Source organism: Echiichthys vipera, assembly GCF_963691815.1.
Source record: "Echiichthys vipera genome assembly, chromosome: 1".
Classification (NCBI taxonomy): Eukaryota; Metazoa; Chordata; class Actinopteri; order Perciformes; family Trachinidae; genus Echiichthys; species Echiichthys vipera.
In genome coordinates, this window is record NC_139826.1 from 3,679,689 (window position 1) to 3,696,299 (window position 16,611).

The window sequence follows — 16,611 nt, forward strand, 5'->3', positions numbered from 1 at the left end:
TCCATATTCAACAGAAGGATCACAGAGAAAAAAGAGTTAGGGAGCAGCTTGCTCAATAGCTGCTCATCTCATCCGCGGAAGCTGCCATGTTGTTTACACTGAGCTGTCGCTTCTCTTTGCGTCACACTTAAATCAGTCTCAAAACCACTGCTGACTGGTTCGGTCACTTGGGCAACAAATTTTCCCTGCTGCATGTTACCAGACTGATCTGCGAGTAAAATTCAATTGAGCTCAGAGTGTAGGATGGTCTTGTGACATAATTCCTGTCTCCTATGGTTGTTTAACCCATCCACCACCCCAATTTTCCCTCCTTACATGGCGTTTTACAACTACGTAACCAGACTTCCTCGTTTGCTCCTGTGATAATTACTACAGCCACTAGAGAGTGCAGACTAACAACAGAAGTAAATTTGGGTTGTCATAAGCTGCTTGTACACACCAGTGACGTGCAGTGAGGGTTGGGGTTGGGGAGGCACTGACTCACAAGTCAGATTTACAAACATACAGTAGGATGCCAATATGATAGGATGAGAGAATAGGAGCGAATAGGAGAGAACAGGATGCTGAAAACCATTTTAAAACACCAGTGCCACTGTATACTGCAGTATATCTTACCTTTACTTGTAAATGACTTCTTGCTTTGACTGAAAGTCAAGCTTTGAAAAATTTCTTAGTTTAGAAATTAATCCTCCAATTTCAAGGCGAGAAATAACAGCTTGTGGCTAAACTCTACAGCGTTGCACAGCACACTTCTTGTGTTTACTTTTTGCACACAGGTTAGAGTTCACCTAGCATTTCCCCTGTGGATTTATGTCACATCAATAAGATGTAAATATTACACACATACGTAAAATACATTACTGAACACCATGGAAAAGAAGACGTATGCTTTTATTTCATAAGAGTGTCCTCAACCATCATATTGGAAACATAAACAGAAATGGGAACAAGCACGCGCAGAGGGCACGCGCTCAATACAGTTTGTGAGTGATTGCGCAATCTGGAGGGAGGCAGGGCTGTCCGTGCCTCACCTCTCGTCTCCGAATAGACTCTGTTTATTTAAATAGGAAATACAGAATTTTCTGCGATTTTTACTATAAAAACGGTCAAAATACATTAAGAACCACACCAAAATCATAGTCCAGAGTAGAAATATTATTACTTGTGTTATTTTATTATTTAGTTTCTTTTTCCTCTCATGATGACAGGGGAGGCACAGCCTCACCTGCCTCCCCTGACCGCACGTCACTGGTACTCACCTATAAGGTTCTTGGGTTAGGGAGGTCTGGTATCTTTTACCCTGAATTGCATCTCTCGGATTGGAGAGTTAGACAAGGGGCTGCTCCAATCAGGATCTTTCAGATGCCAACCAGGAAGTGGGATGTGCACAGGGGAACCAGTCTCACACGTCCTACATGACATAAATAAAAAAAGACACTATAAGGGTAAGACACATGAGGGTGCTGGCTGCAGCGGTACCAACCTTGCACTGTGTGAGAGAAGCTGCAGAGATAACTCATTTGATTTATCAATTATCTAAATTCAGTGCTCTTACTGTAAAAGTATGTCTGAGAACATCGATGCTGGTGTGTCTGTGTGTGTGTGTGGGGGGGATATTATTAATCATGTTTCCCACAGTGTACTAATCATGCTTCTTCTGAACACACTCCTCTCATTCCGCTGCCTGCAGCTCTTCAGCAGTATGTACAAGGCCTTGCGAAAGCTCCTGAGGTTACTCTTAAGGAATGTATGTGAAGTGATCCAGTGTTTTGCTGGGGAAAGCATGCTGAACACCTATGGTTTTTTATGAGTTACTAAAACGTAACGCTGTCATAGACATTACTGTGTTAAACTAGTGTACTTTTCTAGCTTTATCTTTGGTACTACACCAAGGGGAGGCTGTTATTGCAGCTGATTCACTGAATTTTTGTAAAGTGTTGCTTGGACAACCCTATCAATAGAAAAGAACAATTGTACTATTCTGGAATTCCCTGAATTTCACTCACTGATGTTTTTTAAAGTTCAATGCAAAGGTTTTTAATTTCCTTATCTCTACAATCTGTGCTACGCCATGGTTACTGTTAAAGTTTAATTCCAGTGGTCATTCCATGGTCATTTTCGACACTTGCACACATCAATTAAGCCATTGAGACAATTTTTTTATGTATGAACTATTAACGGAGAAATCCGGTAGAGTCGCTAACAGCCTGACGTGGCTGACTTTGTGACTTCGGGGCAGTACGGTGAAGGCATTAAAACGTCTTTTTTAACCACTAATACTGCTGAAAATAACAGCAAACCTCTGCAGCAGCATGAGAAGAGTCCGTACACAGAAAACAAAGCACCAATGGGCTCCTTCCTTTGGGATTGACTTTGGTCATTTTTAATTTAATAAACTCTGGGTTCTCTAACTACGTTGTTGGTGCTTTGTTTTATGTGTAAGGATTCTTCTCATGCTACTGCAGAGGTGTCATTCTGAGCAGTATTAGTGGTTAAAAAAAAAATCAACTTTAAATGCGTTCGCCGTAATGTCCCGAGTTAATCAGTGTTAGCAGCGACTTTCCCGGATTTCTCCGTTAATAGTTGTTAAGTGAAAAAAACCGCCTGGATGGCTCATTTGATAAGTGTAAATGTCAAAAAACACCATGGGTAGATTTTGCACCAGAATTTCACTTTAAGGAAAGATTGTAGTTACGTTTAAAAAAAAAAAAAAAAAGACAAACACATGTATAATATGGTGCTTATAATACCCATCTTGCTTGTGCTTATTATGCATGCTTTTACACAAATCTGTGTGTGTTTGTGTGCATGTTAGCATGAAAGCAGTGCATGTCATGCTCCCATAAGTAGGGGCTAAACAGGGCTAAACTTGGTCCGAGCTCACTGGAGCTGAGCTCTGCCTCCTGACATCCAAATAGCACCAATTAGGAGCTCAGCTTCTTGTCCTTCAGTGTCACTGTGCTGCCAGCTCTCACACTTTTCCTGACCTGTCATTATAACTGTAGATTTTCAGTTTTACTGCTTAAATGCAATAAGATTTGAAGCTGTTGTTTGTAACTTCACAGTGCTTCGCAGAGGTCAGTGTTTTTTCATCAAATACATTTACAGGGTCAGTTTATCAAAATGACCAATAAATAAAAACGATAAATGAAAATAACCTGACCGAGTGGTATCTGGCCATTTAGATATCTGAGATATCTGTCTCCTAAATCCCACAGATACCATGGCAGTGAATGGAATTAAAGCATTAAAAATGAAACAGTGCCATTGTTACTCTGAACAACCAGCCACAGAACACAATGACAGTAGTTTTCACTTCAACAACTCTCTACTGAATAAATAGTCCCTATCAAAACTGTTAACACAGAGGACTGTGGAAACCACCCCACCTGTACCCAGCCCTCCTTTGGACAAGGTTCCCCCTCCTCACAAATTGACATGCTAGTTAGGTTTATTTGCCTGTAACTGACTGAATCAAAAGGTGTGAAAGCAGTTACAGTGATGTGGATGAGTGTCTGAGCGGAAGCAGGGTGCATTATTGCACCTCTCTTTGGTTAATGTTAGAGAAGCTGTCATGACACAATACTTCCTGTTTGTGCAGCAGGAAGGAGAACGACTAAGAGAACAGTCGGAGGGGACCACAGAAGATTTCACTCATTCAGATACTGCACCCTGCACCAACAGCAGACTACACACAGGTAGGACGCAAGTAGCATTATCTTACATTTAAGCACCTGAATGCAACTTCAGAACTAACTCATTCATCAGGCAGTCGATTCAATAATTTCACAACAAGCTGATTCTGGTGTTGTGGTTATCAGTATTTCAGTGGAAAGTAACTGAGGGTCATTTCCTGTTTGAGGCGGGTTTTTATTTGTCAGTAAATGCAATTCAGTCAGATGATGGAGTCCAACTGGGGCTGCAGGCGCGTTGATGACCACCTCCTTTAGTTGCACCAAAGGTGTCAGGGCTTAACATTACACCTGCATATACATATACTGAAAGTAGCATTTAGTTCAAAGCACCGCTGGCTTACTACAGCCTCACAGAGCCTCTAGCACAGCTGTAGAATGCTAATCTGGTTTTAACCTCCTCCACTCCATACACCATAGAAAAAGCACTTGTGTTGAGTAAACTGCTCAGAAACCTCTGTATTGTCAGTATCCAGGTCACAGAGGTCACAACAGATCAGTTTTGACTAAAATACTCTCACTACTATGAGGATTAACATCATCACACATGAATACAAGTCAAGTCAATAGAATCAGACCAAATTTATGACATTTAACACTTTTTATGAACCCCAGTATGCAGAAATATTACAATACTCCATTTCAGAATTGGACAAAATATCACATTTATACTGCAGGAGAAAAACTGCATGTTCTTGTACCAAACTGTCTGGATTATTAGAAAGTGGACATGTCAATTCAATTCAATTACATTTTATTTATAGTGTCAAATCATAACAAAAGTTATCTCAGGACACTTCACAGAGTAGGTAAAGACCACACTCTATGACTTATTTATGATTTACATAGACCAAACAATTCCTCCGTAGAGTAAGGTGGCAACGAAAACCTTCCCTGTAACAGGCAGGAACGTGGGACAGACCCAGCTCTGTGGAGGACAGCCATCTTTCTTGACCGGTTGGGGAGGAAGAAAAGGAGAGAGAAAGATGGAAAAGATGCACAGATGGACAGAGAGAGACAGACAGACCAAAGCGTAACAGTAACTATAATAATATCTATTGTAATGTGAATATGACTTATATGTTAAGGCAGTTAATACAACAGAAATGTGGAAACAAGCACAGCTAAGGTGATAGATTATAAAAATAATAGTAATTATGGCAGCAAACATGATCAATGACCTACTAGACTGATGGTGTTTTTATGGCTACAAATTTTAGAGTTTATTAAACTAGTGATAGTATATATGAGTAACAGTGATAATAGCAGCAGGAAGCGTCATACAGGACCACGGCAGCAGGCACCACCACGATCAGCAGAGACCTGCGAGACGAAAAAGCACAAACAACTCCGGGGAAGAAGCTGAATTAGTAACATGCATTGATGAGACATGAATGATACAGACAGAGAGGAGAGAAGCTCAGAGTATCAGGAAAAGTATTATCCCCGGCAGACTAGGCCTATAGCAGCATCATTAAGCAGAACAAACTCAGCTTTAAAAATAACAACATAGCTGAAGGCTCGTAAGTCCTAGCTGTAAGCTTTATCAAAAAGGAAAGTTTTAAGTTTACTCTTAAATAAGGGGACAGTGTCTACCTCCCGAATAACACTTGGGAGTTTGTTTCACAGGAGAGGAGTTTGGTAGCTGAAGGCTCTGCCTCCCATTCTACTTTTGGAGACTCTAGGTACGACAAGTAGCCCTGCATTCTCAGAGCGCAGCGATCTAGTCGGGTAATACGGTACTATGAGCTCTTTAAGATACGACAGAGCCTGACCAATATGAGCTTTGTACGTAAGGAGAAGGATTTTATATTCTATTCTAGATTTTACAGGTAGCCAGTGCAAAGAAACTAAAACATGAGAAATATGTTCTCTTCGATTTGTTTTAGTTAGTACACGAGCTGCAGCATTTTGGACCAACTGGAGACTCTTAACAGACTTATTGGAGCAGCCTGATAATAAGGAGTTGCAGTAGTCCAGCCTAGAAGTAACAAATGCATGGACAAGTTTCTCTGCATCTTTCTGAGACACAATGTTCCTAATTTTTGCAATATTACGCAGGTGAAAATATGCAGTCCTTGTCGTTAGTTTTATGTGAGAATCGAAGGACATATCCTGATCAAAAATAACACCCAGATTCCTTACTGTGGTGCTGGAGGGCAACACAACATCATTCAGAGTAACAATATCTTTAGCTATTGAGTTTCGGAGGCCTTCGGGGCCAAGTATGATAACTTCAGTTTTATCCGAGTTCAACATCAGAAAAATTGCAGGTCATCCAGCTTTTTATTTCCTTAATGCACATTTAAAGTTTATCTAACTGATCTGTTTCTTCTGGTTTGATCGACAAATATAATTGTGTATCATCAGCATGACAATGAAAGTTTTAAGGAGTGCTTCCTTATAATATTTCCTAAGGGAAGCATATATAAGATGAATAGAATCGGTCCAAGGACAGAACCCTGTGACTATAACCAGCTCAGTGCTGTTCCTTTAATGCCAATTAGATGCTCATGTAAAAGGAAGACTTGTGGGTACACATAGAACCCATTTTCATTCACATATCTTGAGGTCAGAGGTCAAAGGACCCCTGGGAAAATGGACATGACAGTTTTACATTGGCAAAATGTAGCCTAACGTTGGAGTGTTATTTAGCTCTACTAGATAGCATGACATGGTACTAATGGATTCATTAGATCTTTCTGTTGGACCGTGCCCGACCACCTCTCAGTCTTTTCTGCGTCCCTCTGTGTTGTGTGGGCAGGTGACTCATCAGCTGTGCTCTGCTCACAGCCAAAGAGAGCAGCTCTGAGGAGACAGGCTCGTATTGACCAACATACCCAGGAAGTTCTTCAGGATCCCTGGGTGCGCTTTTCAGACAGTTCTCCCGAAGAGTTGCCCAAGACCCACCGCCATCACAGCCACCACGCTGCAGACAGAACGCATCGTATCAACATCCATAGCCAGCCTGCAACCATGAGTGACCAAGAGAACACGCCTGAGCTCAATGGCACAGCCACGGATCTGAACTCAGATCATCCATCCAATGTGACTCCTGAAGAAACATCTGAATCTCCACCAGGAACAAAGATGGCACCCCCGGTGGCACCTAAGCCTGCCTGGTTTCGCCAGAGTCTGAGGAAAATTCGGCATGAGCAGGACCACAAGAAGCAAGCTAAACCAGCCGAGCAGAGGCCCGCCGTGGGCTCCAGCAGAAACTTTGGGGTCAGATCCGCCTCATCTGCAGCCAACCTGTCAATCAAACAAAAGATCCACTCATTTGAGAGTTTTTCCAGTCCAGAGGGTCCAGAGAAGGGGGGAAACAGGAGGCCTGTGGCCCCTTCCACCTGTCCTTTTCTGGAGAAAGAGTCCAGGAGTCACTCTGCCTCACATGGAGATTGCAGGAAGGATGAACATAAAACCCCAGAAGAGATCCAGGTAAACCAGTCTGCATCTGTTAGAGAGACAGACACAAATGTCTGTGCTACACTTTCCGCTATCACCTCCTCCACCTTTGAAGCCTGTAGTCAAAGAACAGCCGCCAAGTCCACTGAAGATGAACCTCCCTTCGTCCAATCCCCCACAGACCTCCCGCTGTCTGACAGCATCAGCACACATCTGGACTCAGGGATGCATGATTCTCATTCAGCTCTAGTGCTTGTGGACAGAAATGTCTTTCCATCCAAACAGGAGTCTGACCTAGAGAGAGTGGATCTTTACAGGTCCACAGAGAGCAAAGTCCTAGCTCCTTCCACATCTGTGACATCCAACCAGGCTGAAGGGGAAAGTCCTCCAGAAGGGCTGGAGGATGATGAAGCACAGAACCAAGGAAATCTGCTGAGCTCCACTCTGACTGCTGCTCCGGCCGCAGACAGTAACCCCCTGAGAGGCCTGGAGGGAGAGAGTTTAGGGAAGATCCTCGCCTTCAGTAACCAGGTAATGTCTCATGTGAAGAACCACGGTAATGTATTGTATTTGTCATGTGAACATTATTTTAAGACCAGTTCCAGTTTCTGTATTCCTTTTTAGTAGTTTTGACAACAATTTCCATCCATTCTAACAATTCGATCTTTGAACAGTTGGTCAACAAACACAACCATTCTATCACAGAGATTAAGCAAACAACAAACAACCATTTATCCAGATGATCTAAATCACTTTATTTAGAGGTAAGCATTCCTGCTCCCCTACTTCCTACACAAGCCCCCACCACAGCGACTTCCTGGTTGATCCAATAAGGAAGTGCCAAAAACTGCAGTTCTCTCAGTGTTCTCCGAGCAGGTTTCATAATAGAGCAGTTTCTCATTTACCTCCATGTTAAACAGGTTGTTTTCACAGTATAATTAAACCTATTTAAGGCTGGGTTTTATTTTATTGGAGGTTAAAGTTTATGAATAATTAGGGGCATGGTCTCTTGAGTGACAGCTAGCCTCTGGCTCTCACTTCTCCTTGGAGGTCTACGACAATCAGATGGAAGTATCTCCCTCCCCCCAAGGTCACATACATGCCCTTTTTTTCGGTACGGATCGGATTTGAGCAATAAATCAGAATTGTGTATTAAGACCTGCAGTGAACGGAGTGTGACACACTGCCTTGATGAAAACTCCAGACTCTAATGTCAATACAACACATATTTGTCACATGACTGACATACATTTTCTTTTGGAAAATTCTTTGCATTTGAAATTTCACATTTCCCTTGATGTATTTCAATTTTTCTTTCTTTCTCTCAATATGTTTTGGCGCTTTACGTATTTTCTAAATTTTGACTTACTATACCCATAACTGAAATTAGAAATTTTGCTCACTGTGTTATCTTTTTATTTCTAATCTAATTGTCCTCGCAGTATGTTTGGCACACTATTAACTATATTTGAATTGTATCGTATTCTATTTTAATATGTGGTTTTTGTTGCAGGTGTCACAGGCATTGATGCGCTCTCTACCCATGTACCCCTGCCATGGAACCCCTTACTCCCCAGACCTGCAGGACCCCTCTGCAGTGGGTTTGACTGACCCCCAGGAGTCAGAGCACACCCTGGACAGCACTGAGAGAGGATTCTCTGTCAGGTAGCTTCCACAGAGAGCATTGGGTTTCATAGGGACTCGCTGTCGCTGTGCCTTTTTTATATTCATAAGGAAGTGGTTCAGGTTTTTTTTTAATTCACTTCCTGTGAGCAGAGAAGCAGTGTAAAGTTTTTAATAGTCAGAAGTGATGTTAAAGACAGCACAGTCATACATTTCTGGCATACACGATACTCAGAGTGACCACCTCATCTCAAATGTATTTTTATCATTTCAAACACAGCTTGGCCACACTGAGGGAGTGCACCATTGAGCGAGGGGAGCGGGGACTTCCCGACGAGGCATTAGTCACTTCTGCTAATGCTCACTCTGTCATCTCAGCCATCCCCTCACAGGAAATACACAGGATGATCCAGGAAGTCAAAGCTCTGGGTGAAGAGACGCTGAAGGTAATAAAACTGGAAAAACTATAACAATGTAATGTATTACATTGTTAAACTGCAAACACATTACAGATCCCTTGCATGCATAGAAAAACTTCAACACTAAAATATACTTCAGGGCAACAGTCAGGATTTTAGAAATACTCAGGCCATGCGTCCATCCTCCATCAATCCACTTGTAATTTTGACCAGCCACCAATGGTACCTGCTATGTTAGCTCTATAACTCTATTCATATTTGACATGATTTTCTGGAGCATCTATGTCATCCACATGATCATTTCTTTCCTCAAACAGCCTGAAAACCTATTGTGTTACATGTGATCTGCTCCTGGTGGATTTTCCATGCACTGCAGAAAGTCCTTTGAATCCAAAATCTTTGCTAATTTTGAATAAGTTAGAGTAGGAATAACAATTATACTGTAACTAATATTTCAATATGAATAATTATTAGATTGAAGCAGCTTCAAATTGATTCATATTTTGTCACTTATTTTATAGTAAAATCGTTTTCAAATGTGTACTGCAGGTATTAAAGGTAATTGGCCATAAAGCTGAAGTCAGTAGCTTTCTATGAAACAAAAACATTTTTTTCACATTTGCTGAAACTGTCATATATCCTGATAACAGAGTTAAATAGATGATCCGTGAAACAGTCATGTGTCTCTACCTCCACCTTCTGTTCCTGTCTGCTCCCAGAGTCCTCTCTGTCTGCTCCTAATGGCATCTGCTAGATCCCACCACAACTGGCCTTAAACAACCAATCAGAGCAGAGGAGTCTCTGTGTCAATGACTGCTCTGAACGTTTGTGACCAAATCGAATCAAAACCAAGCCCACCAACCATCTGGCCAGACAAACTTTCTCATTTTTCAGCTAAACAGTAAAATATGTTTCCGAAAGGATTTAATACAGTAAGAGAATCTTTATTCATGTTTGATCAGTTCTGTCTAGTTTCACAGTTTGATCAGATTTCAGAGCAGTCGTTGACGCAAAGACCCCTCTGCTCTGATTGGTAGTCGGTCAGGTGCAGTGGATCTAACAGATTCCATTAGGAGCACAGAGAGAGAGAGAGAGAGACATGACTGTTGCACAGATGGTCTGTCTCACTGTGCTGTAAGAATATAGTGACAGTTTCAGCAAATATGAAAAAACAGTGTTTTACAGGAAGTTACCAATTTCAGCATTAAATCCTTTATTAATGATTTTATAGAACAAAGCACCAACAGCGTAGTTAGTGAACCCAGAGTTTATTAAAAGAGTGTTTTAAAGACTTACCTACTGGCCCCTGTACAAGCTCCTCTTATAGTAAAGTCCATTCAAGTCAATAACCAAAGTCAATCCAAAAGAAAGGAGCCCATTGGTGCTTTGTTTTCTGTGTAAGGACTCTTCTCATGCTGCGATATTTTTCGCAGTATTAGTGGTTAAAAAAGACATTTTAATGCCTTCACCGTGCTGCCCCAAACTAATCAGTGTTAGCATCATTCGGCTGTTAGCCACTCCACAGGATATCTCTGTTAATAGTTGTTACACAGAAAAAATTGTCTCGATGGCTTATTTGATGAATGTATTTGCCGAAAAAGAACCAGGGACGATTTTACACCAGAGTTTCACTTTAAGGTTGGACATGGAGTGCGTGAAAGCCGACAACATCTTGACAGCAGGCAAACATTCTTTATATTGCACAATTATATCTACGTACTTTATCTGATATCTGCACGTAATGTTTTTTATACCTCCAGCACTGGAATGCGTTTTGACCGTCGCAACTGTGTTACCGCTAGGACTATGCTCCAGAGGCAAGTGAAATGGCAAAGGAGTGGCCACTGGTGCTGTAATTTTAAACATGGCAGGAGAACCAATCAGAAGCATCAGAATAGTATCAAACAGTTGTTTGTGGAGAGAAAAAGACGGTGCTAGTGCACAAGTAAACCATGCAAAGCAACAAAAATGAAACATAGCCTTAGGTTTTGCAGAAATTGTTCAGATGTAACTAAAATTGTAATCATAAATAATTCCATAAGTAAACTTCCATATGTTGTAGAGTACACACACCTGTAGTTTGTGTCAGTGCTGTATGCGAGAGTTGTTTGATTTTACCAACTGTAAATACTGAATATGCTACATTATTTTATTTGCATAGTAAATTATTTGAGATGTATAAATAAAATGTGGGACTCAAGTTGCTGTGGTTGCATTCTGCTAAAGTAAGGTGTAATGTCTGATTTAAAAGTTATCCAAAAGTGATCTAAAGGTATTTGTTTTCAGTATTGGATTACATTTCTTTGTGATCCAATGGATACAAAAATTGACATGGAATTTGTGTTCAGTAACTGACTGCATTTCAAAGTAATGTGAGCCAACTCTGCCCCCTGGTGACTGTATGAACCATTGGCTGTGTCAGCATAATGAAATATGAATACATTTACTGTGTGGGCTCAACATCTGCTGTATATTAAGCACCACACTGATATCCTTCTGTTTACAGGTGAAACACATGGTGCCTCAGTTTAAAGATGTTTGCTGTTTTCTATGTACAGCAACCCCTCACAGGATTTCACACCCCTGTTCCCTTTAAACTTATCCCAACTGCGGAGGTAACTCTGCCTGTTTGTCCACAGCAACTGGTGGACATCCATGTGGTGATCCTGCACAAAGAGGAGGGGGCTGGGCTGGGCTTCAGCATCGCTGGAGGCTCTGATCTGGAGAGCAAAGCTCCTACAGTAAGCATCACTCACCACACACTTGTACAGAGTTAGCTCCTCCATGATGAGGACAGTGTGGATTTATGGATTCTAACAGTTTCATTCACTTACTGTACATATGTCAACATTAGCTCAGATGGCCAGTGGGTGGCAGTCTTTCACTACAACCCAGGGTGTGTGTTAGGAGCCCTTAGTTTCCTCAGTGTTCATCAAGTGGGATGTTTCCATACAGATGTGGTTTCATTTGTCCAGGTTTTGAGACATCTCATTCTAAATCTCTGCTATTTTTTTAATAAATATGACACACTGGAGACATTTTCATTTGGACCTGGGCATGTATTCCCAAAACACCTTCAGGCCAAAAATGACTTTAAAGGACTTGCTGATTTAGAAGAAACTAAAGAACAGATTTAATTAATGTGTTATTTTGAGAAAATATAACTTTAGGATTATTTGTGATTGTCTCTAAGCGACTTAGGAGTCCTCCTGATTACTTCTGAGATTTCACAGATTTAGGAGCTGCTTTTAGCACTCAAACACTGAAATACTCAAAGATGTGACATGATCATAGGACACGGCCATTAAAAAAAAAAAAAGAGTTACTCCTAAATCAGCAAGTTAGCAGCTACTTTTAGCCTTCAGTTGTTTTGGGAATACAGGCCCAGGTCTTGTACTCAGCCAACTGTACAGACACTGTGCATACACTCTTTGAATGTGTGTGTGTGTGTGTGTGTGTGTGTGTGTGTGTGTGTGTGTGTGTGTGTGTGTGTGTGTGTGTGTGTGTGTGTGTGTGTGTGTGTGTGTGTGTGTGTGTGTGTGTGTGTGTGTGTGTGTGTGTGTGTGTGTGTGTGTGTGTGTGTGTGTGTGTTCTGTCCAGGTCCACAGAGTGTTTCCGAGAGGCCTGGCAGCTCAGGAGGGCACCATCCAGAAAGGAGATGAGGTGTTGTCTATAAATGGACAAACACTGAGCGGTGTCACACACGCTGATGCCACCACTGCTCTGCGTCAGGCCCGCAGCCTGAAGCTGGCTGTTGTGGTCATCTGCAAGAGAGCAGAGGAGGAAGGAAGAGAGGTCGGCAGCTGCAGGAGCGAAGACCCCAACCCTGCAGGTGAGTCCACAAGACACAGGGGTGCAGTCCCAGCACCTCAACTGTTTGAGCCTCTCCACATTTCCAGTGGTGCAGGCTTTTCAGTGTACGCCCCAGAAAAGCTAGATTACACATGTTTATATCAGCTGTACAATAGAGATGTGTGGTCTGTATTTGCTGTTTTGTTCATAGTGTTTAGTGTAGCAGTGGAGGAGCTGGGAGCTCCGGAGAGTGTGGAGCTTGAGAAAGGAGCTGCAGGAGTTGGCTTTACTCTGGAGGGAGGAAAAGGTTCGATCCATGGAGACAGACCTTTAGTCATCAACAGGATCTCGAAAGGTACACTTTGTATGTTTTCATTAGACTTACGACGAAACCATTTCAAGTCCTTCTTTATCATTTTTAAATGGACAGGAAGTTGATTTATTTCTTCAAATCAATCAATGAAAGAAAGGAGACACAGTTTTGATGACATTGTTTGTGACATTTGACATTTCATTTGATGAACAGATGATTCCCTCACTGTCTGATCTCAAATGTTTTTTTTTCAACACAAGATTAGACAAAGTCAAGTCAAAGTCAGCTTGATTGTCAATTCTTCACATGACTAGACTAGACAAGACACAATTAGTAAAGTGGCAAGACACAATGGTAAGTGACAACATAAATTAATAAATAATAAATAAACTGCTATAGTAACAACAAAACAATACAATAATAATATGGTGGCATAATATTCTTACAGGTCATATATATGAGATAAATGTTCGGTCGTTCTTATTCTTTGGTTTATTGTGAAATAAAAACACGTCTGTAGACCAGTTAACGGTTAGATCTAGAGCCCAACACTGAGTGCACACGTGTGTACGTGTGTGTTTCAGGTGGAGCAGCAGAGCAGAGCGGTCTGCAGCACGGAGATGAACTGCTGCAGGTCCAGGGAATCAGTCTGCAGGACATGACTCGCTTCGAGGCCTGGAACATGATCAAGGCTTTACCTGAAGGAGCCGTCACAGCGGTCATCAGGAGGAGGAGCACGCAGCTGCTGGGAGACACTTCCAAATGAACAGGCCTAAGAAAAGCAACAATGGCACTTGTGATGTTGACTCAGTCTAATAAAAATCAGGTATTCTCCACCTTAGGATCTGAGCTGTAGAGCACAGAGCCCAGTAAGTGTCCTGTTAGGCCATGAACAATAAATCTGCTTTGATTTAATGCAGTTCTGTTTTGATTTTAGACAGATATGAGGATATACTTTTTTTTTTTAAGTTTTGTTGCCTTTGACATCCCTTCAACATATTGTTAAAATGTTAATATGTTTAATGCTATGTACTAAGTAATTTGAGAGGACAAAATAGTAATTTGTGTGTTGTGTATTAGTTTATTCCAATGCACGATGGGTCATTGAATGAGTTTGTTCTGTCCGACACCCTCACATCCATGAGTTAAAGCGCATTTCCGGTGTAAAATCATCCCAGGGTCTTTTTTTGCCGAATTCTGTCATCAAATAAGCCATCAAAACAATTTTTTTAGTGTATAAACGATTAACGGAAAAATCCTGGTAGTCGCTAACAGTCGGACGTGGCTAACACTGATTAGCTTGGGGCAGCACGTGATGGCATTCAAACGTCTTTTTTAACCACTAATACGGCTTAAAATAACAGCAAACCTCTGCAGCAGCATGAGAAGAGAGAGTCCTTACACAGAAAACAAAGCACCAATGGGCTCCTTCCTTTGGGATTGATTTTGGTAATCCAATTGAATGGACTTACCTACTGGCCCCCATACCAGCTCCTCTCAAAGTCTTTAAAACACTCTTTTAATAAACTCTGGGTTCACTAACTGCATTGTTGGTGCTTTGTTTTATGTGTAAGGACTCTTCTCATGCTACTGCAGAAATTTGCTGTTATTTTCAGCAGTATTAGTGGTTAAAAAAGACGTTTTAATGCCTTCAACGTGCTGCCCCGAGCTAATCACTGTTAGCTAACAGACGGCTACCAGCTACTGCTGGTATTGTAGCGACTCTACCGGATTTCAATGTTAATAGTTCATACACAAAAAAATGAATCTCGATGGCTTATTTGATGACCAAATTTGCCAAAAAAAAGACCCTGGGATCATTTTACACCGGGATTACATTTTAAGCCTTTTGGGCCACATTTGAAAGCTGTTCTTAGTTCACCATCTCTATATAAGTTTATATTAGTCAAAACTCTGGCTCAGTAAGATGCAATCAAAGCTCCTATTAAAAAGACTGCTAAATTATTTAGGTTATACTAAATTATTTTTAAAGTAGCAATGTGTACCAAGTCTTTTTACAGCTCGACCACAGTACAAAACAGCAAGCAACCAATCAGGCCGTGTGAGTCCTTTAACATATGCTAAGGTGAGGCAGGTGGTCCCTGATATCCCGCCCTTGCTACAGCAGCTGCCTCACTAATCATTGTTGTAGTCTATAAAACGTCTGTCTGTTCAGACATCTGCACATATCTGAAGGGAAGAACTGCAGGGACAAGAAAAGAACACCTGACACAACAATTCAACCCCAGAACACTGTGATGTGATGTGTTTGAAGTGCAGGTGTCCATTAGGTGTTGTTTTTAATGCAACTGTATGTTTAGTCTATAATGGGATGACAGACAGACTGAGACAGATATGCAACCATGTAAAAAGGAGTATCGATATTGGAGCAAAGGTCTATTTTCCTCAGCAGTGAAAGTGTCCGTATGTATGTGGAACCAGAACAGTGTTGAGCACTTTTGTGGACTGGAATGTTAATTCAATTTTATTTATAACAAAAATCATAACAGAATTTATCTTTTTATCTTTTCATTTAAAATTTTCATTAAGTTCCAGAGTTGCATTTGTGTTTCATTTCTGAGCATGCAATGGGACATCTTGTGCTCAGAAAAAAAAAACTGCAAACATTGAATTTCTGTAGAGAAATCACTCACTATGCTCTAATAATTCAAAAATATTATCCATCAACAAAATAACTGAGCATGGAATTTGAAACAGGGTGTTTTCATATTTTAAATGACATCAAGCACAACACAGATTCAATTTAACAGTCTGTGAGAATACTTTCCCTACATAATATAACTTCTGTTCAGTTGTTTTCTGTGCTCATAACGTCCCATTGCACACTCGGGATTAAGACACAAATATAATGCCATAGAATGTCTGTATGTAACCACAACACAAATGTTTACTATAACGGTACGTTTTGAAGTCACTTTCTGTCTGCTGTAAGAATTCAAAATAAAAACTGTTCCTGTCTGATATTTCACTCTCAAGTGTGTAGGCAGCTGAAGAATGATTTGTAGTGTCTGTTATACAGGACTGAAGAAGAGCCGTGATGGACAACAAGATGTTCTTATTAATCAGTTTAATGCTGGTGAAATACAAAACTAACTGGGTGCAGAACAGTACAAGATAAACAGTTTCATGTGTCCTGACTAGACATCTCTCAGTAAACTCAAACTCAGTAAGAGGAGTAAATAAGAAACATCTGACATGTATCATTTTCATTCAATTACCCAAGACAGTCTGCACTCCGGACAACCTGCAGCGAGTGTAACACAGGAGAAGCCTTGTCAGAACAACACACGTAAGGAACTTTGGATTATTATCAGAATCTCAAATCAATTACAGAAGTTAACTCTGG

The 16,611-nt window shown here is 41.0% G+C and overlaps 1 protein-coding gene across 1 annotated transcript in view; it reads left to right on the forward strand.

The window, feature by feature from the left end:
* Nucleotides 1–16,185, forward strand: part of il16 (interleukin 16) — a 74,383-nt gene extending 58,198 nt beyond the window's left edge. Inside the window, exons 19-26 of the mRNA XM_083932678.1 lie at nt 3,602–3,698; nt 6,457–7,628; nt 8,611–8,762; nt 9,001–9,166; nt 11,779–11,880; nt 12,740–12,971; nt 13,143–13,286; nt 13,829–16,185. Of these exons, the coding sequence (XP_083788804.1) occupies nt 3,602–3,698; nt 6,457–7,628; nt 8,611–8,762; nt 9,001–9,166; nt 11,779–11,880; nt 12,740–12,971; nt 13,143–13,286; nt 13,829–14,010 (2,247 nt within the window). The 3' untranslated portion in view covers nt 14,011–16,185. The remainder of the gene's footprint in view (nt 1–3,601; nt 3,699–6,456; nt 7,629–8,610; nt 8,763–9,000; nt 9,167–11,778; nt 11,881–12,739; nt 12,972–13,142; nt 13,287–13,828) is intronic.
* The last annotated feature ends 426 nt before the right edge of the window (nt 16,186–16,611 follow it).